General features: G+C 40.4%; 1 protein-coding gene across 2 annotated transcripts in view; it reads left to right on the top strand.

Annotated features, from left to right (window-relative positions):
* Positions 1–26,284, top strand: part of KSR2 (kinase suppressor of ras 2) — a 534,326-nt gene that overhangs the window by 133,523 nt on the left and 374,519 nt on the right. For both annotated transcript variants that reach the window (XM_088449103.1, XM_088449104.1), the window contains exon 3: positions 6,285–6,435. In XM_088449103.1, the coding sequence (XP_088305229.1) occupies positions 6,285–6,435 (151 nt within the window). The remainder of the gene's footprint in view (positions 1–6,284; positions 6,436–26,284) is intronic.

Raw genomic sequence — 26,284 nt, 5'->3', positions numbered from 1 at the left:
TATCAGTTCTCTATATCAAAATCTATGATATTTTCCATGAGCTGCTCTTTTCTTCTTTTGTTTAAAACTTTAAATATTTCAAATGTTTAGCATATAACTTGGACACCACTAAATATATTATATAACTATAAGGTAAATTACTCATTGGAAATATTTTTATTTAACATTTATGCTAATTACATTTCTTCCGTATGTTTGATCAATCATCCTCTTTTCTGTAACTATGATTCATACTGTAATGGGGGATAATAATAGATATAGCAGCAGGTACATCAGTGTGGTGATTTGGGGCCACATGTGGCTCTCATCCCCCACTTTCTCCTCCTTAGGGTACTTGGCTGTTAAGAAGGTAAGTTAAATGCGGTCCCACCTCTTTTACATCCTTTTACATCTGATTAAGAGGTCTGACTACTGTTGGTATTATTTAAAATTGAGATTGAAATGTAGCAGCTGCAATAATCCTAATTACAAATGTAGTCATTAAAATAACAGTAATTAAAGGTTTTAAACAAATAAACTGAGTGCAGCCTTTCTTCAGTATTCTGAGTCAGTGATGTACGCATTGCCGATATTTACGCAGTTGAGAAATTATCACGGTCGCACTGCGCACGCACCAAGGAACCACAGCGATGCCGCTCAAAGTGAAGATTTCTTTGCAAAGTGATTTATAGTCAGGGATTGTACGCGGCCATTTTTGGGGCATGTCTCAGCCTACAACTGCAATCCTGTACGCAGAAAACATGGCGCCAGTGACTCAGTTCTCGCGGGCATTCCGCGTGACCATAGGATTACTCAGATGATCGATTATTGAAGGATCTTTGACCACCACTGCGTGTTTGTATGCACTTGCTTGGATCTGCAAAGCTGCTGGTAGGTGTCTCAATACATTTCCAGGAGGCTACAGCATTAGTTTATTTTCGCACAGTAGCTGCATGCGGTATTGCAGCTGTGAATGCATTAGCGTACATTACATTTTCTAAGTCGCGGCTTTTGCATGCGGCCACTTCTCAGCTTGTTTGACCTTGAAATTTATTGGGACACTGATATTAAAGGCAAAGTATTGCATGTTTTACATTTAATGTTAGTGCCGCTTTAAATTTCAAAGTCAAACATGCCGGGAAGTGGCCGCTTGCAAAAGCCGCTACTTACTAAATGTAGCACAATGTGTTCCCCATGAAGCTTTAACCACAGAATTTGGACATTTTAGAACCAGCCATCAGGGCCATAACTAGCTATGAGCAACCGTTGCTGACGCACAGAGCACAGTGCTCTATGGGGGTGATACTGCCGAACATTCACGCCCTGTGTATCTAGCTAGCAGGGTGACAGAATGGCAGATGCAGTGCTGCCCGAAGCATACTCCGCACGCTCCAAACAGCAGACTGCAGCCATAACAGCCCCCTGGATCATCCTGAGGAGCAACGCTGTTGTTCAGGTCACTTGTGACCCAGCCCCCGTGGCATAATGACATGATGTCATGCGCTCAGGGAGTGTGGCCAGCACAGGGCGCCGTAACTCTTAGTTACAGCGCTACCAGTCATTCATCTTTTACTAATTTTCTTCTGATGACAGCATTTCATCAGGTGCGCATTTGCATAATAGGAACCTGGATTACATGATTATTGTTAGTGCAGGGAGACCACATTCACAGCGGTTTGTGAGACCTGTGCAGATTACAGGAAAGATCTCTGCGCTTTTGTTGGAAAACCATGTACCATGTATTTGTCATAATTTTATCAGCATATGTACTTTATCTGCTGAATCCTGTGTATGATAAAGAACTTATCCCAGCAGAGTAACACCCACAGTAAGGCTGGTTGGCAATGAGATTTCAAATATTTGACGTTCTATAATTCCCATAACACAAGATAATACGGAAGAACTACAAATTTAATCAAGTTATTTAAAATGCTTATTTTTCTTTTATATTTTATTTACAAAGTTACAGGTCGGCTATGCCGTTATTTCATTACCTTGAAGTAAAAATAGTGTCACAAATAAAAGAACTTAGGAAATAGCTGTGACATACTTTTTTGAAATGACTTATCTCAGGAATATTCCATGATTTTTTTTACATGCTGATACATAGAATAGGTTTAGTTCCGGGATTGGGGTCATAATGGGTTGTGGTGATTGTGGAGTGCGGAGACAACAAAAGCTTCTAAAAACATGTTTTAGTAGTCACTACACACAGGTAAGTGCCTACTGATCACTCATTTGCTGGTGCTAATGGATCTCTCTGACTCATTTTTACATTCTAGACCACAAAGTGCCTTATATCTTTGCAAAATCTTGGAGGATGTAATTTACAAAACATAGTATAACTTCTGTGAGTGAAAAAGCATCTTTGAACCATAATAGGCCTTAAAGTGCTCCTACTGTAGATTTCTGCCTGTGTACACGGGTGTATGGACAATTTTGGGCGCATTTGTGATGCAGCAGCGGCATACTTGCAGACCTTATAGAACTCCTCCCCGAGAGCAGCCCGGAGAGGAGATTCTGCAAACATCTTCAGGGGACGGGGCCAGACTGTAGTGGTCATTAGGCCCCGCCTCATCAAAGGAAAAGACCTCAATTTGCGGGTCCGCGAGAAGGGTGCTGGGCTAAATGATGCAATTCGTGTCATTTTAGCCCCGCCCCCTACTGATGGACCAATGAATTCCTAGTAAAATCTCCCTATCCTGCCCACTTCACTAGGAAGTGGGTGAGATGCGGGAGATCTGCCTGCACTTTCTGGAAAGCAAAGACTGAAGGAAAGCATTTAGATCAGGGACGTATCTATAATGGGTGCAGGGTGTGCGGGGAACACGGGCCCCTGGGTCCAGGGGGCCCCGCACCGCACACCCTGCACCCATAATATTACTTACCTCTACGGAGTCCCACGTCGGCACGGGGGTCCGACGCTGTAAAACGACTGGAAAATGGCCACGGTGGCTATTTTTCCGTCGTTTGCGCATGCGCAGTACAGGGAAAGTGGCAGCTGCGGCCATTTTCCTGGTGACCTGTGCATTCATTATAGACTCAGGGCACACTCTAGTGCCCAGAGTCTATAGCTGGCTGCGCACAGCTCAGTGCGTTGCCGGCCGCCGGGCGGAGAGGAGGGGGCCCGTGTCGAGACTGCACATGGGTCCCCTCTTCTCTAGAAACGCCCCTGATTTAGATGTACCAAATTCACAGATGCACCAGATTGGGGTTGATTCTGAGTTGTGCACACACAGTGCCAGTAGCCGCGGCGCAGAAACCTGACTCCCTACTGTTTGCTAATGCAAATATCTACTCAACTAATGCGGGTGATTGTGTGTGTGCATGTGGAAATCAGTGCTGCCCATTAATCTTACACCGCTTGCTGCAACTGTCACCAGTAGCACTGTATAGACACTTGCACCATCCCCATGTTAAAAACAGGCTGCCCTATTTCTGTACTTACGAAGCCTTTGATTTATGCTCACTACACTCCCATAACATTCTATGACACAAGTCAGGGTGGTATGTGCAATGGCTTTGCCTACGCCCAGTTCATGCTGCGAAATGCTCTATTTCACGGAAAGATACATTCGGCCTAGTTGCGTCCAACCCACAATATGACAGACAGGGCTGGTGCTATGGTGTTCGGCGCCCCCCTGCAAACTATAAATTTGCACCACCTACAAATATGTCCTCTTTTGACATGTCTCATATTTACCTCTTATTCACATTACTCCACACAGTAGAGCCCCTTATTCACCTTATACCACACAGTAGCAGGGCCGGTGCTAGCATGCAAACTATACATTTGCAACTTCCCTCCCATTTTTTTTATGGGGGCGTGGTCTCACAAGAAAGGAGTATGGCCACACAATAGTACCCCCAATTCAAATTACACCACACAGTAGCACAATCTTGTTCACATTACACCGCACATAGGACCTGATTCAGTATGGAGCACAATTGCAACCGGGTACGCAGATCGGCCAATTGTGTGTACTGCGCATGCGTATGCACCGCAGTATGGGGGATAGCATTGCAATCGCACTGCGATCACGTACACAGATGGAAAGCCACTGATCTAGACTATTAGGGGTAAATTTACTAAAGTGAGAGTTTTTAGAAGTGGAGATGTTGCCCATAGCAACCAATCAGATTCTACTTAACATTAACATTTAACTAGCACATTCTAGAAGATAATATCTAGAATCTGATTGGTTGCTATGGGCAACATCTCCACTTCTAAAAACTATCACTTTAATAAATATACCTGCTAAAATGAGAAACGAGATGGAAATCTACTCCACAAAAGGACTCTAATTTTTCACTGACTCTCAGTTGGCAGAGATCGAGGGGTATATTTACAAAAGTTCGATTTTGGATTTGTGATTTTGCATTCGATTTTGATCATCAGAGATTTACTAAAGTCAAAATTGAATGTGAAATCGAACATAAAGCCAAATCAATTATTGTCAGAACATCTGTACTTTTACATAGATAAACATAGGATCCCCTGATTTACTAACATTCAAATAGAAAATCAAACACAAAATCCCCAAAATAATAGACTAATAGCAGACAGGCAATTTTAGCATCAAAACAACATTCTGTTCCCTAAACCTTCTTTATGATGAATATAAAAGTAGAGATGACGGACAATATGCCGATATTTCTGGAATTGAGCAATTATTGGTAAATTGCGCATGCATATTATTTGCACTGTGCATTTGCCAAAGTCTAATAGCGATGTCACTCTCAGTGCTTACCTTTACGCAGAGTGATTATCAGTGAGGCACCTTTACTGGCCATTTACGGGTGAGTGGTGGCAAAAATGCAGATGTGTTGTGGATGTTTTTGGGGTGTGTCGAATCTGTACTCAAGCAATATGCCTCTGGCGTCTCTGTTCAGGTTGCCATACTGCGTGTCCATTGATTTAATTGAACTGATGATTATCGAAGGATATGTGCGTGCGCTGGGAATGTGTACGCAGTTGCTGTGCCTTTGCGATTACTCAGCTTGGCGTCTCTGTACTTTTCAGGGCTGCTGGGTTTATTCAATACTTTTGGACATCCTCAACTTACACATTTGCAGCTGCAATCGCCATAACCTCGATGATTCAGACCAAATATTAATATGACTGTAAAGGCTCTATCTGACAGGTACAGACTACAGATTTTAAATGTTTTATACATTTTAAAAGAAATCCAGAAACACTTGAGGATTTGCGCACATCTCTAATAAAAAGGGACCCAAACATGTGGTTCACTGTGGCTGTAGGAATTATGGGCCTCATCCAGAGATGGACGCAGTACACATCGCTCCTGCTCTTTGGGTTCTCCACAGCCAATCGGTGAAAGGCTGTGGCTTAGGGGGCACTGTGTGCCACAACGCAGGACCTGTTCTGCACATGCAAAGAACAGGCCCTGTGCATGCACAGACACCCCACCATCAGAGATGTACGCAAAACAGAATTAGAGGAACCACAGCAGCTTCTTGCATGTGATATGTTTTGTCCAATGGGAATACATAAGGAAGTATTTGTGGATTTTTAATTTGATTTAATTTGATTTTATATTTGATTATATAGGTGATTTTATGTACGATTTTGAAATGGACATTCAAAACCGAACAAGAAATCACTAGCCAAAATCATACAACAATGAATTTGATTTTGAAATCGATTCCAAAATCAAAATTTAGTAAATGTGGGATTTTTACAGTGAAAACGAATGTCGATCTGATTAGAATTCAAGTGGATTAAATCGAATGCAAAATCGAACTTTGATAAATAAATCCCTGAGTCTAGACCCATCATGTCCCTGAGACTGAATGTTGGGGAGCTCTCCCAGACGCCCGGAGAAAAGTACACCCTCCGGGATCCTGTCCACTTGCCCATTGAAGTAAGCGGACCGGAGCTTTATGACATGATTTTCAGTGAGTCGCTTCGTAAAGACCCTCCCTCACTATGTGTTGCCATGAATTAGCATAGCGGGATGCCAGGCCATGATGATGTCATCCATGTCACCACACCTCACTATACTAGCCGTTGGACATACCACCCTGTAAGGAAGGTCCCAAATGTAGGCAAGTATGGTCTCCTACTGATATGGACACATAGCTGATGCTTCATTACCATAGACCCTCCTCTGCTTTGCTAGGAAATAATTTAAGATATCTAAAATGTACAGAAACTAACAGAATACCTAACATTTGGGAATGGTTGTTCTTTCTCATTGACATCAGTTAAAACTAAGTACAGTAGTATACGTCGGTAACCAAACATCATTGTCCACTTAATATAATAAAATATTTTGTTTCAGGAAATCAACTCTGGACAGTTGACATTGGAAGAGCTGTTAGACATGAGCGATGAGCAAGTTTGTGAAACGCTGGGGAAGTTTGGCGCCAACAGCGAAGAATGTGACCGGTTAAATGCCTCCCTCTCGTGTCTACGCACTGTGCACAAGTCAGGTGAGGACACTCTGTGGAAAATGGCAGCATATTACACGTCATCGCTCATGCAGTCTTTCCCATATTTTACATACATTATAAAATACATTTTGTATGTGTGAAAGTAGAACAAAAACTGTCTGAACTGTATGAACCATATTAAAAAACAAACAATTGGTTACACACTCTTTATAGAAAATGGGGTAAATCGTACACATAATACCCATGCCTAGCACAGTACATTTTTTTGTCAGTTCTACAGTATATTAGAACCCCCCTGGGGATGGTTACTAGAGCACAACTGCATTTTTTTTTTACATCCATAAGTAAGAACAGGTATTGATTGGTCTGACAAGATAAAATTAAATATCATAATTATGAGCAATATGACTGTGCTACCAAATGACTAAAGTAGCATTTATTGGATATAGGGGATTTAAGGTCAAAGGTGATTTTGAAGAAAATAAGCGATTAGATCTTTCAGTATTGATAAATGGAGCTCTTTGTTTATGACTGATTGACTTCTGGGGTTGAATTCAAGAAACAGCTGCCAAAATTCCTTGTGCTAGAAATCTCAGCAGATAGGTCCTTATCTTCCTTCCTACTCTACTAGTCAGATACACAGTGTGGTGACGTCATCAAATATTACATAGGCACATATCGATATGGGGTTGCTCCGCATTTTCCTGTGGTAAGGTGGTACATTTTGAGCTACAGTAACAAGAAAGTTGATGCCGAGGGTCAGCAGCTTTGTGTTATCAGTCCTAGGGGTCTGTACATTATCACTTAATTTCTACAAAAGCAGGTGAAAACTGTACTTCACACAGGCGCAATAGCTCTGCCGACTCGGTAGTGCTAAGTTTCACTGCTCTGAAAGGAGAAGTGAAGCCGCTTCTGGAATACAGCTGATTTTCGGATCAGCTATCTCCACAGCGGAACAATGATGCACTCGAGGTGATATGTTAAATATTAGGGACCCCGATAATAACCATAATCTCTAGCTTTTGTAAAATATGATATTAATGTGGTGAAAGAGAGCACACCCAACTTCTCTTTTGTACAATATAAATAACAATTTGTAGCCAATCTGATGATTGGAATGTTGCAAAAGCACAGAGAATTTGCTGATATTGAGGGTATGGGGCCTGATTCAGCAGTGCTCGCTGAACGCAGATTCCTGATGGTCAGGAATCTGCGCAGGCGCCTGACCAGTACTGCGCACGTGCAGTATGGGTCCTGCGTGTTCGCACACAGAGGGACACCAGACTTTCAGTGATTGACAGTCTGCTGTTGTTTTTGGGTGGGAGGGGATGGCGATGGCATCCGTTTCCCGAAATGGAGGCATGTCGCCGCCGTTGGGGCGACATGCCTCCATTGTGCAACTATGCATTAGTAGGTTTAGATTTGTTGTTATTTAACATGATGGGGCTGATGCACAGTTGGACTTATGCCAGATTGTGTAGTATAAAATATACAAATTGGTTCTACCCTTGCCAAGAAACAGATTGCACGCATATGCACTTATGCAGATTTGTGCAAAGCTGATGCTTGCACCAGTTTATTATTGGAGAGTTGGGACAGGGAGGGAAAGGAAAATCTAACATCAGACGAGTTTAGCAAGGGCATGATTGTTTAATTGCGAACAGACGCAGAGCCATACAGAGACACATAAATGTCTGTCAAAGACGATCAATTGTGATACCCTGACGGCTGGTGCAAGTACATATTGTTGAATATGAAACTAACCACTTCTGATTCCCTGACTGTGGGTTCCCCTGCTAAAGCTGATAGATCATTTTTTGAATTGCTTGTGCGCATATTATACAATTCTGCGTTTGCGGATTTTAGCAAGATGTTTTTCCTACAGGTGAGGAGATTTGTTGTAAATTTGATGCAAAAAGGAATGTGCATTTCATCATAAAAAAAAACAAATGATTCAAAACACTGATGCAGTTTTATCTGACGTACGCCTTGCTCAGCAAAATCACATTTCTTACAGCAAAATCTTCTGACCATTTGGTTTGTTAGTTATAAAGGTTCTCTGAAGCTGGCTGCAATAATGAAGGTAGCATACTGTTTTTTTGTTTTTTTTTTATTCCTTTATTTTATTTTAAAATACACTTTAAATGAAAGGTATTAATGGTAAGTTAATTCATAAATTGATTACTATATATTATTTAGCACAGTATAGCACATATAGGGCCAAATGTAATAGGGTGAGAGTTTAGAAAATGTCAGAGTTTAGCAGTAAAGCTCTCACCCTAATACATTGATCGAGTTGTATTTTCAAAACAGGAAACACCTGGATGAGAGTTTAAATCTTGAGTTTTTTTAACTCTGAAAAACATACAAGTTTGCATGTTCTGTGACTTTATTACATTGGCTGAGTGTAAAAATGTGAGAGTTTTCTAAACTCTCACCCTATTACATTTGGCCCATAGCGTCTGATTCTGAGTGGCACACAATGCCGATATTCGTGCAAATGTGTCTTAATTTGCTAAAAGCACGCACTAAAAACTCGCACTGTGCATGCGTCCCACGGCGTGTACACACAGAGGTGCAGTTCCGATTGCGAGGCACATTAACTGAAATGTATTGGAAATGTGCTGCGCGTTCTTGGGCGGTGCCTGGGTGGTGGCTATTCAGATGTACAAAGATGGGCATGTTATGGGAGTGGCCTGTTACTGCAGTGGCTGTAAACTCAGATAGTATACATCTAGCAAAGAGCTGGTGCAAGTTTCAATAGCACTATTTTATTTTCAACCTGTTTTTAAGACTAGATTAAATGTATATTATTAATAGCGCAATAGAAAGTACACTCTATTTTGCTGGCTAAAGCCATGTCTCCCCAACTGGCAGGACTTTCTGTTGCATAGCTTGTTTTCCTTGCCCTTGTAATGCTCATGTTCTTCCTTATGGGGGCATCGGTAGTCCACCACTGATACAGCAGCAATGTAATGCTCTGGCTGCCACTGAATCTTGTATACTCACTTTTTATGTTCAGCTTCTTCTATTTTAAATGTTTTGTGGATTTAGTTTATCGCCATTTTCTTTTCTCTAAAGAACTGTGGCATTTAGTGGGCAGCGTGATGTTATTACATAATATGAACACTTGCCATGTATTCAGTAAGAAGGAGAATGCAAATGTAAACTAGATATTATTGTTTATATGACTATTCTATAAAGAATTAGGCTGATTGAGTATGAACATAACGTGAATTAATATGTTTTAAAAAGAATTATGCAACTATTAATTAAACAAATGTCAATGACTGTAGAAAATCCACATTTACATAACTGACTAACTGAGGATCAGTCTTATCTGTTCCTCAGAGGTGCAGAGTAATGTCTCTTCCTCATCGATGGGCGGACTGCCATTTTGCACTGTTTTTGAATGAAATTAATAGACTATTAAAGTAACTGGAAAGACAATGGTCAATTCATTCTGCCAGGTGGTGTGGTTGGGGTAGAGCTGGAAACACTTAAGGCAAAATTCTACAAGCTAATCATGCAATATTTAACAGTAAAAAGCACAATGAGGTCAGTATTTCATGGAATATTTTTTAAAAATATTTTTCACCTCTACTGAACACATAGACGATGTATCTACTCACATGAGGTTACTCCCCATAGATATGTTTTATTGAATGATCTCTGTTGTTTTTGTTCCCATACATGGTAACATACTGTACAGAGATATTTAATAAGTGACATGTATGATTTCCATATTTATCTCCTAAATAATGCCTACTTGAGGAAAACCAAACACTTACTTTGTTCCTCTTTACCATCTAATCAAACAGAATGCTATTTACATTGAGTATTTGATGCATTATTTAATGTGTAGCTACCTATATAATTATATTACATGCCCTTGGAATGTATTTTCCACTTTCCTAGTATGACACCTTGACATCAGTTTTACCATAGTCAGCAGTTTCTTTGATTTAAGATAATGAACAGCATGCAGACCTAGGTGGTACAGAATGAAAAATAACCCAAATAGTAAATTAGCAATGTATCTATAGTTTGTCATTCACTGCACACTAGCTAATAATCATCTGTAGAAGCACCTAAAAGATGCTTTGCTTATTAAATCATAAGGAGCTGTGATAATGTATATAAGAATGAACCACTTTGACTAGATCAAGAGTATACCTACGGTTATTTTAAAACTGTATCAGTTTAAATCAAATAATTTTGTGTTTTCTCTTACATATAATATTTTTATTAAAATTGTGTATTAATGTCAAGTTTATTATCAAGTTTTTGAAATGTTTATCTTCGTTGTTGCAGGTTTGTAGCTAATCCTAAAAAAACAAACATATATATGTAACCGACCAATTTTTACCCTTTTCTGTAAAGAAAAAATAGGATTCCAAGTTAGGTTGGTGCTAATGAGTCTTTATTATAGTCAAAGCCATATATTTTACAGTACTGACTAACTGAGACTAAATACACCCAAAATTAACCCAGTGTCCAATAACCCTGTCCATTCATTCCAGTGGGAAAAACAGTTGGTAGTAACCAAGATTAAAAGAAAAAACAAGTAAAGATAAATAAAATGACTTTAAAACTATTTTTATGATGCCCTAAAGATTTGTCTTGTTTGCCTCAGTAAAATACAACCCTGGATACACTGGTGTAGCAATAATATTAATAATTAAAGTCAAGTGGAAAGACTAAAAGATCTTAATATGTATAATTTGGAGCAGAGAAGGGAAAGGGGAGACATGATAGAAACTTTCAAATATATGAAGGTTTTAGCAAGGTACAGGAAGGAGACATTCTTCAAAGGAAGATGTGCAAGAACACGAGAACATGTACTGAAACTGGAGGGTGGTACGCTCAGAGGAAATTTAAGGAAAAATTACTTCACAGATAGGGAAGTGGATAAGTGGAATAGCCCCCATCAGATGTGGTTGAAGCTAAGACGGTGGACCTGTACTTTGTGGGTATTAAAGTGGTGAATAAGGGCAGTGTGGACGGTGGACGGTGGTTGGGATAGGCATAAGAATATCCTTAAGAGAGATGTAAGGAGTAAATAGGGTGGAAGTTGCCAAAAGGATACATGAAAGGGGCAGACCAGATGGGCCAAGTGGTTCTTATCTGCCGTCAAATTCTATGTTTCTATGTTTCTAAGTGAATGTAAAAAATCTTTTAAGTTGTCTGTTTAAAAGTTTGAGGAAAATGTTTCAAACTTATCTGCAGTTTCCTGTAACAAAATGGTAAAAATGGAAAAAAATATGTTTTATTTATAGATTTAATTAATTTAAGAAAAGTAGGCAGAAGCCAGAGGGAGGGTGGAGATTGTACAGAATGAATCTTCTGCAGCTTGGTTGATGCATCCTCCCTCTTATGCACTTTGCATGTCATTAAACATGATCTAGTGCATAGGCAAAGTATTTTTATTTGCTGAAGGATCTGCTTCTCGTTTCAGTTCTTGGCTACTTGTTCAGGTGCTTTAATGACTCTGAAGAACCAGAGCTCAAATGTTCATTAATTTTTTCAACTTCTGCAGATGAGCTGAGGACAAGGATGCTGTATCCAGCCTTAACATAGATTAAAAAAGTTTACTGGCTGCAGTTTTGGAGGATAACTAGTACCTATAACCTGTAACTATTTAAAAAACATTTAATTTCATCAAAACGGGATGTAGTCAAAATGTACACAGTCAAAACATAGACAATCAAAATGTTGTTATTAAAATGTTAACTGTCATAATGTCAACATGGTCAAAATGTTGACAACAAAAAGTTGACATTGACATAAGGTCGACAGGGTCATAAGGTCAACAGTTAAAATGTAGACACAGTCAAGTCAAAATGTCGATATTGAATAAAAATGTCGACAGTCAAAATGTCGACTGGGTCAAAATATCAAGTACAAATGTGGACACAGTTAAAATGTTGACAGTCATAGCCTATATTATGGATGTCTGTATGACCATAAATAGTTACATTTAAGAAAGTAAATGCATGCCCTCCCCCACACTCACACAAATCCATAACCAGCCCCCAACCTCTCAGCCTGGGCTTGTATTGGAAAATAGGAAATTAGGTAGGTAAAATGGTGTAACCAGCCGGGGAGATAACGCTATAGCAGGGAGACACAAACCGTGGGGTCCCCCTGCCATACAATTAACCAGCACAGGGCTGGAATACCTCGGAAAGTCTGGACTTCAATAAAGAAGTGGGGTCTGCCCTCCCGAGGAACAACCAGCCTTGAGTTTTCAGCCCTGTCTGTTCTCTGTGCTGAAAACCCAGAAATTAAATAGTTATAATATTGTTCTATACAAATGGCCTAAAAGTCGTAGCAAGACTGCCCGGCATGATGAATAACTAGAGAGAGCATGTCGGGACATTAAAGGCCTGCTGGTGCTTTTAGTTCACCTGTAAAGAAAATATTAAAATAAAGGCAAGACACAGACAATGTTGTATTATTTCATTAAAAACACACTCCCCCCACGCTGCCCTTATTCACCACTTTAATACCCACAAAGTACAGGAATAAGGTCCTCTTTGGTCCATGTAGGCATCCTGGATCTTGGCAAAATAACAAAATGATAGACCGGTTAATGGTGGTCACTCTCCATAAACATGAATGGGGAAGTGATGCTCTCAGCCAATCAGCACTTCCCCATTCTATTCTTTGGAGTAGCCACGACTGACCCTGTAATTCACTATGTGCTCTCTATAGAAGCAGTCTGTACTTTTTATATTCTGCCAAAACCTACATGGACAGAAGAGGACCTGATTTATGTATATTGAGACTATTAGGTGAACGAGGGCTGTGTGGGGGAGTATTTTTTAATTAAAATTACAACTTTCAGTGTCCGTGTCTTGTCTTTATTTTAATATTTTATTTACAGGTACACTACAAGCACCAACAGGCCCTGAATGTCCAAGCATGCTGGCAAGTGCCAAGCTGACAAGTGCCATTATGCCGGGGCAGGCTTGCTGGGACTTGTAGGCTGCCATTATCCCCGCAACCACCACCCACACAGCCCAGGGCTGGTTGTTCTTCGGTATGGGGGACTTTCCAAGGAATTCCAGCCCTGGGCTGACTAGTTTGGGACTGGTTAACAGTATGGCGGGGGGACCCCATGCTGAGTATCTCCCTGCTATAATGTTAGCCCAGGCTGAGAGGTCCAGGACTGTTTATGGATTTTGGAGGGAAGACCCTGTGCATTTATTTTTTCTTAAATGTAACTATTTATGGTCATATCGACATTCATAATATAGGCATGTCTATATTATGACTGTGAACATATTAACTGCTTATACATTTTGGTTGTCTATATTATGACTTCCATCTCAGTATAAGTTTTCTAAACCTTTTTAATGAGCATGTGTTAGAATGATATATGCTGAGAATAGGAATTACCTCACTTATGTTCCTAAATATACCTAAAAGATATCACTTACTTTTATTATTGCTAGAGAGGAGGAGAAAGATACAGGAAGCCGCCAGGGCTTGTAGATGCCATATACAGTATTAATGTGACCAGTCTGTATCCTGACTGTACACAGTGTGGGTGCTGTAAGCTTTAAGACAATATTCAGAATGTAATATACAGTACAAATTCACTAGAAAAAAAGACATAACTTAGCATTAGGGACATGACTTCTACCTAATGAACTGATAAGCTGCATTCTTAATATGAATGTGTTGTTTTACTATTTTGCTTATTTTGCAGATTTCACAAAACAAATTACTAGGCAGCCTGTTTATGAAGCAGTGATAACCAGCTATATTTCAGGAGAAAGTGGTTATCACAGCATCTTCCTATTTAAGAAGAGGGATGCCACCGAGAAATCACTGATTAGCTTTCATAAGATGGCATTGCCTATACACTGCAATGGGGACATTTTACTGGAGCCCTTTGCTAGCAGTGTTAAGGTGGGTACACATTAGACAATATATTGCCTAATTCGGCAGATCAGGCCGACATATCGTACACATCGCCAAGTGTGAATGCTGTGCTGAGCAGCGGTAAGAGTAAGGTTCCCCAACCTAGGACCTGCTGGGCCCTCTTTGCCTGCCTAGACTGCCTAATGGGTAATCGATCCCAGAACTCAATGATGGTGCATAAATGTTCCAGTGTAGTATTCAGTATTCACTGGACAGCTTGCTACGTTATGCATTATGGGGTTCATGTACAGTTGGGGGCAAAGTAAAAAAAAAGCATGGGGGGGGCAAATATATAATGAACGTACAGATTTAGAGTTGGATGGGCTTGTCCAACTTCTGCCTAGCTCAATTCTAAACTTTAATGTAAAGACAAAGCTGTCCAGTAATTGTACGCCACATGCAAAACCAGCCGTATTTCCCCTGCATGGTAACAGTTTGGGATTAGTGGACGATGAGCTGATCAGTAGAATTTGTGCAGTCCTAAAAAAGCCTTATTTTAAGGCTTGCGTACCATCATATGTGCAACTGGAAGGCGTAAAAATCCAGTAACACTGCACTTTCAGTCTCTGACATTTTAAGGAGTTTTTTCACTGGGAATAAAATTGCTGTGTGCCCACGAAGCAGGGAGACCCCCTGTAAATATACTTCCCATCCCATTATCTCAGGTATCTCTATCTCAGTTAAATAAACTCAATAAGATCTTGTTTGTACATGTTGTGCAAAAGTAGGCCCACTTAACGTCCCTGCACTATTGTCCTCTGTTATCAAGTCATCCCAATTTACATAACTGCCAGTGTTTTTTCAGCCATTTTACGGACTTGTGGTGACCATGAAATGGGTGAGCAGCCAGACTAGTCCAATATGGTCATTCAGGTGACCACATTGACCTCATACAGTTCTCAGCAATCAAGCAAGTGACTGAACAGTTCACTTGAGGCCCACTTAGTGTAGCCTAGTACTTCAGTGACTGCACATGTTGGCAAATCCCAGTCAGTGGTGATCTGTCAATCCTCTGCTTTCACTGACGTGCTCAGTGTGACCAACCACTATAGAATTTGTGAACTAATGTGGCAGTATCAGAATTGATAGAATACTGCAGGAAACGTATGTTGAACAATGTTGCGGAATGCGTGTGCCAAATTTGCATTGGGATTTAGTTCTGCATCCCATGTCAGCAACTGTATCAGTGTAATATTAACAACCACATGTTAGGCTAAATTGCTCACTTTTCTCGTTATTGTAAAACAACCACATTGCAATTTGTGTTGTGCATGACAATCTTCTATATGAAAGAGACATTTTGAAATTACTGCTTGGTGGGGCACTGCGTGCAAGGACACTGTACATTTTAGTTTGATCATTTCAGTATTATATTATGGAAGAGATATTGCAGATACCACTGACATTAAATGCAAACATACATCAAACATGTCCCTTATGCTTGATAACTTAACAATCACTTTCCATCTTTTCTTTCTTTCTTTCTTTCTTTCTTTCTTTCTTTCTTTCTTTCTTTCTTTCTTTCTTTCTTTCTTTCTTTCCTTCTTTCTTTCGAAGGAATCAAAAATATAGAGTCTTAACTGGGTACACACCTAACAGATATATCTGCAGATCGAGTGATCTGCAGATGATGGTTGTTCATACACACTGAACTGAACAAACATCATCTGGCTGCGGGTCCCGCTGGCCCGGGGGTGGGTCGCGTTCCCCTCCCTGCAGCCTCTGGTCGGCTGACTGCCCGTACACAGAGAACGATGCCCCAATATATCTGCAGATATATATTGCTCTTTACAGGCAGCCTGCAGATATATTGGGCATCGGTTGTGCAGCAGAGCCAAGGCGATATGTCTGTGAACGATGTTTTTCAGACATATTGCTGGTACACACTGGCCGATGCACTAAACATATATTGGCCGATCAATTGATCGGCCAATATATCTGCCAGTGCCTACCCAGCATATGTGTAATTCATATGTCATTTAAAGCTATTAAATGTATAATGTACTCTTCATTACATTCTTTAGCTGCCTTTACCCACTTCCTTCGTTCCTGCATCTATAGTACTTTCCAGCTTTTACAGTGTGTTCCGATCTGCCACTGCAATTACAAGGAATAGCTGAGTAAAATTTTGTTGCTGTGAAATACTGGGGCTATGTGGTTAGAATGTTATTACGATTATTAGTTCTATTATAATTATAATCTCATCCCAAGGCAGAAAGCATAAATACATAGAGAAATTCTGAAACGTAATATACACAGTTATATGTGTTTGCTCATACAATTAAAACTTGTATCATATTCCAACAAAAATTCACAAGTCTCCAAGGCCAATTAGTAGGAGCGATACTGCTCTGCTACCTAATACGCACAAAATTAGCTTCTGCAAAAAAGACATAATGCCAAGAGAGAGTGGCTTATTTTACCCTTATCCCTTATATACCATGTTCTAGATGAGACCTCCTGCTTGCATAGATCTGGCAGATGAAAGCACATCGCTTCCCTGGCATATGCAGTCATCCTTATCAATAAAGACAGAGTGAGGATCGCTACAGACAAATATACATCTCACATGGTCCATGTTTCATTATTGGTGACTATTTTATGATAAAAATAGCTCTATATAAACCAGTGAATGAGTAAAATACATGGTCTGAATTGCTTGTTAATTGCTGTTTAGAATTATACTGAGACTGTGGGTGAAATAATTGCTCATTTGTGTAATAGTCTAGGACAATGGGTTTAAAAAGCTGTTTAAAAACAACTGATGAAGTTTCTGCCAATACTTTTGTGAGGACATTTAATATTTATTTTCCTTTACAGGGCAACCAGAAACATTGGGACTCAGGATTAAATACACTTATACCTACAAGTGTAGTTAGTTATCTTCATGGTCAAATTACTTCAATTGTTGGGAGAAAAATTATTCCATCCAATTTTTGGTAAAATTATCTAGCTAGACATTGGAAACATGTAACTGATAAGACAAATCCAACCAGATGGGTTGAAATACAGTCTGGGATTAGATACATGTCCCATCTGTGTCGCCAAATCGGACAACTCATACTGTTCATTCAAAACAGATGGATTCTATGTTGTACAGTTATTAATGTCTGATTCTGAGTAGGTCGGACGTTAATGGCGAGTTTTTGCATACAGTTCAGAATCAAATTTATTCAGTTTTGTGTACGTCCGTCCTATTCTGTGTCGGGTGGACCTTGGCCAGATCTGTGTTTGTTTGAAATGGGGTGTTTCAGGCCAAGAACTGGGCATTGGCAGTGCAATCATATGTAACCACCTTGACTTGTGGGTGTTTCATGGGAGTGTCATGGGCATGCATCAAAACCCCTGTGTGATTCTGAGTTGTGCGTATGGGGAGGGGAAGCCTGTTTCTGACGTATCTCTTGCACCTAGCATGGGGACGTGCAGATACTCATGATGACAGTTGTGGCAATCGGCATACATTCAATGTTCGACACGTGTTTCCGCTTGCAGGCACACTAACCCCTGCATTAGTTTAACGGATTCTCGCATTAGCAGAAATCAGGCTCCCGCAGCTGCGAGCAACTACAACCTCTGTGCGTGTGACTCAGAATCAGCGCCATTGCGTGACCAGGTTGTTGATCATAACCATCATCTTTTTGGGCTAATGTCTCGTATCTGCAGCCAGATCGGGATTAGATTACATATTGCACCTTAAGTCATACCTGACGACCTCCTACCCAGGGTATAAAATCGAGAAACCGGCTGCCTTAATACCGACAGCCGGCTTCACGCCTGTCATTTCCCCGACGCCGGGAGACAGGCACCCGGCATCCCGATCGAAGGGATGCTGGGCGCCGCGAGCGGACAGCCGCGGGGGGGAGGGTTAGGTTTAGGGCACCGGGGGGGACTTAGGGTTAGGCACACCCCCAGGATGGTTAGGGTAAGGCTAGGGGGAGGGAGGGTTAGGGTTAGGCACCCCCCCCGGGGGACATGTGTAGGCAGCGGGGAAGGGGGAGTTAGGGTTAGGCACTTAGAGGGGGGATTAGGGTTAGGCACTAGGGGGGAGGTTAGGGTTAGGCACCCCTAAGGAGGGTTAGGGTTAGAGGGTTAGGTTAGGTAACTTTATACTTACCTTAGTGATGATCGGGATTTCCAGCGCTGTCGGGCTTCTGCTGCTGGGAACTCTGCTTTTGTCGGCCAGGCGCTGCGGGGAATCGTACCGCCGGCCATGCGGTTTCATACCAATTCCCCTACCCAGGACCCCCCGATAGATGTGGGAAGGTTAGGTGGGGGATTATCACAACCAACAGCCGGCTGTGCAATGTCGGGTTTTGCAACAGCGGGACAGGGCCAATCTATTCACCAAATTATGCCATCCAGCTGCTAGAGAAATGTGTGGATCTGGGAAGCTCCCCAAAATTCTACAGTTTCCCGGACATTGTGGGAGCTAGGGCAAGTATGCCTTGAGAAGTGCTCTCTCAAATGAACAGTTATGTATTTGTGTCCAACAATGGGTCACAGATATTCCATACTTGCCTAGACCCAAACCTTTAAATGCATTCTCTGTAAGAAACAGTGAATTTAATTTATTCTGCTTGCAAAACAACTATTCGATAACTGAATACTTGTATAGTATCATAAATTCTGTAGATGTTGGTGACTCACACCAATGAGTTAGTACAAGATATGATGACAATGATAAAGACTAATTGCTCCAGGAAAATGAAATATATCATGTCACTGCTGGTTAAGACAAGCGAGAAGAAAATAAGGAGAGAGTTGATCCGTGTCTCACCTTCTCTCTGAGTCTTTACAAGAAACAGTACTTGCTTCTCTCTACATGGCTATCTTTTTAACTAGCTGACATTTGAAATACATCATAATGCTTATACAGTATCTCTTCACTTCTATTCAGAATTACCTTCTTGCAGTTTGTGTAGTAAGGGTCTAGTTATATTTATCATTGCAATGTTTAATCCTAATGGAGACGTATAGGTATGCTAAGAAGTATTTGCTGGTAAAATATGCAATAACATGTATAAATGCAGCTATGCAGGGATATATAGATATGTATATAGAGATATGCATAGATTTGTTTTTACATGTATAGTCTATATTGTTCAGTAAAGCATAGTTTATGGTATATATCTGGCCTGGTTTTTGCTCCAACTCAGAGAAAGTTATCTCCTTTGATCAGCAGACCAATTGAGTCAGATGTAGCCTGTCTTAATCAAGGATACAACTCCTTTATATTCACTATAGGGGCAGCTGGGTTTAAAAGCACAAGTGTTAAAGGCACAAAGTGTGATAACATAACAGTTAATCAAACAGTTGAACAAACATTGACCAACATCTAAGGTAATTTCAGATTAAAAAACTGATTTCCTTAAAATTTGTCTAAAAGTAACAAACCTAATACTCACCATGTACTACACATTTCTTTTCATCAAAACTATTCTTTATATTTTCTCTAAGGATATAACATCCTTAACTCTCCCTCTATCTCACCTCTCTGTGCTCATTGCAGCCGTATTGATTCACTCCCCTCCTCTTAAAACTCATGTGCTTTCTTTTCATCATACATTGACTATTACAACCTCATTGTGTCACTATAAAAAACTTTTACACACCTCCTACAACTATATATACTTCTCTATCCTTTTGCTTTTATTTTCTGGTGACATATCACCAAATCCAGGCCCCACACACACACAGCGGTTTTACTATGTAATAAATATCCTGCAAACCCCACCACCGTCCATATCAATAAATTTGCCTTATGGAATCCATACTCTATCACAACTTATCATTATTTTACATCTGAACATCTCTTTACAACAACTACTTTCACCAATTTCTAAATTTACCTGAGACTGCTGGTTCAGACCTTAAGCATACAGTAACAACCAAGGCTTTAGACAGACACCGACAAAAACTAAAGGATAATAATAATAATAAATGTAATAACCTGTGCAGGCATCAGCGAGTCCCGTGCGAGACTGCGTGATGTTTTAAAGTAGCAGTCAATTAAAAGGCAAAATCAACTGATTTAAATGACTTCTACTTTAAAACTTTGGGCAGTCAGTCTCACACGGAACTCGCCAATGCCTGCAGTCCGCATTTACCCCATGGACTAATATAATATATGCAGGTGTATGTTCATACATGATTATATAAATACATTGGGGCTGATCCAGAATTGAATGCCTGTTTGTGGAGCAAATCTTGCATGTTTTTTCTGTGTACACGCAAATGAAATATGGGCAATGCAGAGACATACAGATATGTCCTCACACATCTTTGCTGCTGCCGTGCCACACAGCTCATCTTGACGCACCAGGTCCCATGCTAGCGCCAGACGTCTTATCTGCATCTTTTTCTGCCGCTGCATCGTAGCACTTTGCATGCTGATTCAGAGGCTCAGTTGCAAACAGATACTGTATACTGTACAGGTGTCACATTCCAAATGAATCAGCACAGTCTCCCTGTGTGTCCTATTCGCATGCCATTGTGATTAAGATGCATTTTCAGCAACAAAAGACGCCAAATGCTAGCAGAGTTACACGGGACCAGGCATGACACGCTACGAGGTGTATTGAGGATAATTGTAGGACGACACATCTGTACTTTATTGTTTAAAACTTTGGTTTGTGTTCCAATGGTGATACGCATACTAGGGTCAAGGGGAACGCTGACCCTGCCCCCAGCAGCTGCTCTTGTGGAGACTAATTCTCTGCTTAACAAAGAGTGAATGAGTACAAGATTGTAATTTATAATTGTGTTTTATATGTAATGAGTATTTGTGTTGTTGTTAATAATTGTTGTATGTTTGTCAGACAGCACTTCATATTGTCTTTTTGTTTTGCTTTTCCTCCCTGGAGGGTAGCAGCCAGTATCCCCTCAGTTGAAGCTGCAGTCTACCAGACCTCACTCCTTTTTTATTTCTATAATTAGCACCTGAGATATATATTTTTTTCTATGTAAGAGTAATGAATACATGCTATCAAGTCAGGTGTAACATATTTCACTGTAACCTTTTATATTAGGAAAACGTTTTGCATCAATAATACATCACATTTTGATCCCATTAAAATTCAAATTGTCCTATTTTTATTTTTAATATACAATAATCTGACACAAACAGAGCCCACCTTTGCCTCACCACTCTTGTTTAAAGGATGTTTTGCTGCCTCATCCAGAAAAGTGCAGAATTGATTAGAAAATGTATCTGACACCAACCTGTATATGAGCACGATTTGATGGAAGTGATAAAGACTGATTACTTGTGGGAAATTAAATATTTCATGTCACTATTAATTAAAATGAGAAAAGAGAAATGAGATGGTTCATTGACAGGAAATATACAACAGCAACAGCAGTTCACGTAAAGCTGAATTCTATTACTAGTGCTAACTTTTAATTGCCCAAACAGAGAAGTGGTCTCTCATTTATAGCCATGTTTAATATTCTACTGCAAACACTAATAGGAATAGATCAACTACTTTCTATCAAGTAACCTAAAGCTGGCCACACATCTAAAAGATTATGTCTCCAACCTGCCAGAACGAATATCTGGTAATAGATGGAGTCAAATGCAATTGGTCATATGCTCCCAAACACCGGAAAACAGACAAAAATGGTTGCTCCTATATATTACCTGATTTTCATTCCAACCAGCCAACTAGTTGGCTGGTTGGAAAGATAATCTTTAGATGTGTGGCCTTCTTAAATTAGGCCCGTAAAAACATTAGAATATCACCTATTACACCATTTAGTTTTCTGCAGGTGAATGTAACCCTGCACTATTCTGGTTCATAATTGCAAAATTCCATGTCTCAGGTGTTTGTAGCAATTTACTTACCATAGGTCCACGCATCCTGTACACAGGGCCGTAGCTAGGGTAGTGCGGCCGGTGCAATCACACAGGGCACCACAGGTCAGGGGGCGCTGTTTGGGCCTGTCAAATTTCTGTTTATTATCATTCTTGCTTGTGGCTTCCTCTTATTTCATCCCCAGCATCTCCTGGCCTCTCCTATCTCTTATCTGGCCCTTCCCCATCAAGCCATGGCTCTTTTTTTTGCATGTCCCTTTGAAAAATGAGGGGGACGCCAATGCTCTTTCTGGCACAGGGCACCAAAAGGTCTAGTTACGGCTCTGCCTGTACATTATATGGTGATGATGAAGAATGATAGGTCATTTGGATGCAAAAGTGCTCCACCGAATTCTGAGCTACTCCCTTCATAAACAACACAAAATTGTAGGATAAAAGATTGGTCCCAACTTCTAATGTAAGATTTCCAACAACAGGGAGATTGCAACTGTTCTGTTTTGTCCATGACCCCACAGTGATATTTGTGTGTGCGTAACAGGCTGAGGGTAGGAGTGGATGGGACAAAGGGGGATGGATCATGCGTTGTGCATGTGACTACAACAGTGGGATTATTGCATTCATGCACAAGACTCATGCCTGTATGTGAGATTTCAGTGTGTGCACTTTGACCTCATTGTGAAATGTGTTCATGTGATGTGATTGCATGGCTATACAGTTAGCCCTTTGATAACTGGACCATATGTACAGAGCCACACTTTTTAGACTTTTGCATTCACAGCATTATCTCTCTCTCTCTCTCTTGCTCTTCCTATCTTGACCCCTCTCATTGTGGTAGAAGGGACTGGAGTGGGTTTTTCTGTAAATAGCATATGGAGAAATGTGAAAGCGGTACAGGGATGGAAGATCTGTAGTGTCTAGATAGACAGTCAATAAGTTGACACCAAATGATCAACAGGCAATAGGTAGATGAGGTCAAATGCTTCACAAAGTTAAAAGGTCAACAATTGAAAGGTCGACATTGTCTAAGGTTGACAGGGTCAATTCAATTCATTGCCTACTCCCATCCCATATATACCATATATATATATATATAACTTCTTCTCAGTCCAAATACAAACCCTTCATTGCTTCCTCCCATCCCATATGCATCATTCATCACTACTTCTTATTCCCAATACACTTCATTCATTGCTTCCTCCCGTCCCATATATTCCATATATCACTTATTCTCATTCCCAATACACTTCATTCATTGCTTCCTCCCATCCCATATATACCATATATCACTTCTTCTCATTCCCAATACAGTTCAATTATTTCTTCCTCCCATCCCATATATACCATAAATCACTTCTTCTCATTCCCAATACACCTCATTCATTGCTTCCTCCCATCCCATATGCATCATTCATCACTACTTCTCATTCCCAATACACTTCATTCATTGCTTCCTCCCATCCCATATATTCCATATATCATTTCTTCTCATTACCAATAGACTTCATTCATTGCTTCCTCCCATCCCATATGTTCCATATATCACTTCTTCTCATTCCCAATACACTTCATTCTGTTCAGGAGACAGCTGTGGTGGCGCCAGCTGTTAGCATTACAATGTGATCATGTCTATGGTCCAGTTCCTCTGCAGATTTGTCTCCTCTCCAGTGGTGGCGGGAACTGTGTGGGATTCTGTGACTGTTAGAATTATCATAGGAGCATGTCTGTGGTCCGTGTCCTCTTTAGACATGCCTCCTCTATCCTCCAGACAGCAAGGACACTGATAGTGTTTAATTAGGAAGGAATGTGAAGATACAGAAAAGTGTTACATTAGTATCAGTTTACTAAGCATTACAGTAGTAAGAATAAGCAATTTAAGTGTTAAAATGTGTTACATTAGTAAAAGGTAGCAGTTTACTGATGTTCTGAAGCAGTTTAGTTATGCTAACCCTGAAGGTCTCATGTTCTGAGCTTGAACCCACTACTGAGTCCCAATACATTTCATTCATTGCTTTCTTCCATCCCATATATACCATATATCACTCCATCTCAGTCCCAATACACTTCATTCAGTGCTTCCTCTCTGCCCATATACACCGTTCATCAGTCCTTCTGATTCCCAATGCATTCCATTCAGTGCTTCCTCCCTGCCCATATACACCATTCATCAGTCCTTCTTATTCCCAATACACTTCATTCATTGCTTTCTCCTATCCCATATATACCATATACAACACCATCTCAGTCCTAATACACTTCATTCAGTGCTTCCACCCTGCCCATATACACTGTTCATCATTCCCAATACATTCCATTCATTGCTTCCTCCCTGCCCATATACACCATTCATCAGTCCTTCTTATTCCCAATACACTTCATTCATTGCTTTCTCCTATCCCATATATACCATATACAACACCATCTCAGTCCTAATACACTTCATTCAGTGCTTCCACCCTGCCCATATACACTGTTCATCATTCCCAATACATTCCATACATTGCTTTCTCCCTGCCCATATACTGTTCATCAGTCCTCCTCATTCCCAATACACTTCATTCATTGCTTTCTCCCTGCCCATATACACCGTTCATCAGTCCTTCTCATTCCCAATACACTTCATTCATTGCTTTCTCCCTGCCCATATACACTGTTCATCAGTCCTTCTCATTCCCAATACACTTCATTCATTGTTTTCTCCCTGCCCATATTCACAGTTCATCAGTCCTTCTCATTCCCAATACACTTCATTCATTGCTTCCTCCCTGCCCATATACACCGTTCATCAGTCCTTCTGATTCCCAATACATTCCATTCATTGCTTCCTCCCTGCCCATATACACCATTCATCAGTCCTTCTTATTCCCAATACACTTCATTCATTGCTTTCTCCTATCCCATATATACCATATACAACACCATCTCAGTCCTAATACACTTCATTCAGTGCTTCCTCCCTGCCCATATACACTGTTCATCATTCCCAATACATTCCATTCATTGCTTTCTCCCTGCCCATATACTGTTCATCAGTCCTCCTCATTCCCAATACACTTCATTCATTGCTTTCTCCCTGCCCATATACACCGTTCATCAGTCCTTGTCATTCCCAATACACTTAATTCATTGCTTTCTCCCTGCCCATATACACCGTTCATCAGTCCTTCTCATTCCCAATACACTTCATTCATTGCTTTCTCCCTGCCCATATACACCATTCATCAGTCCTTCTCATTTCCAATACACTTAATTCAGTGCTTCCTCCCTGCCCATATACACCGTTCATCGCTCCTTCTCAGTCCCAATGCACTCCATCCATTGCTTCCTCCCATCCCATATACACAGTTCATCAGTCCTTCTCATTCCCAAGACACTTCATCATTGCCTCCTCCCTGCCCATATACACCATTCATCACTCTTACTTATTCCTCCTTATTTTTCCCATATACTTCATTAATTATTTCCTCCCATCCCACATACACTACTTTCTTCATTTCCTCCCAGTACACGCACACCTCATTCATTATTTCCTCCCAGTCCATATACACTTCATTCATCACTTCCTAATATTCCACATAAACTCCATACGGTATTTCCATCCAGCCCACATACAATACACTTCATTCATTATTTACTCCCAGTCCAGACTCACTTAATTCATTATTTCCTCCCACCCACATACTCTCCATTCCCAGCTTTCCATTTCTCCCACATGTCATTTTGTCTTCTTTATTACGCAGTATAGCTACCAATTATTCTACAAGTGCATGCAGGGTTAAATTCTAATGGGGTAAATCTACACTCTTATGATAGGGGGGTGGGGAGGTATAATTTCAGACTACATTAGCTGGAGAGTGGGAAGATACAATATTCATAAAACATGATTTAAACTCCTTAATCTCAAGCACAGGCTGATAGCATCCATATATCCAAATCATTCAGCTAAAGCTTAATTATAGTGTAAGAATATTATAAGTGATAAGCAGCATTTTTACTCCTTCCATCTCCTTCACTGTAGACCATTCTAGTGAAGAAATAGCAAGGGAAATTAAGCGTAGGTAATTAATGCTTCAGTAAATGGAGATGAATTAAAAAGGTTAACATTGCACCCAAGACCAGCTTATTAGGATAAATCTTTGATTCTCT

The sequence above is a fragment of the Taudactylus pleione genome, unplaced genomic scaffold (genome assembly GCF_031769625.1).
Source record: "Taudactylus pleione unplaced genomic scaffold, aTauple2 ptg000479l, whole genome shotgun sequence".
In the NCBI taxonomy this organism is placed as follows: domain Eukaryota; kingdom Metazoa; phylum Chordata; class Amphibia; order Anura; family Myobatrachidae; genus Taudactylus; species Taudactylus pleione.
The sequence above is the reverse complement of the archived record's forward strand: the minus strand, read 5'-3'. Positions and strand labels throughout refer to the sequence as shown.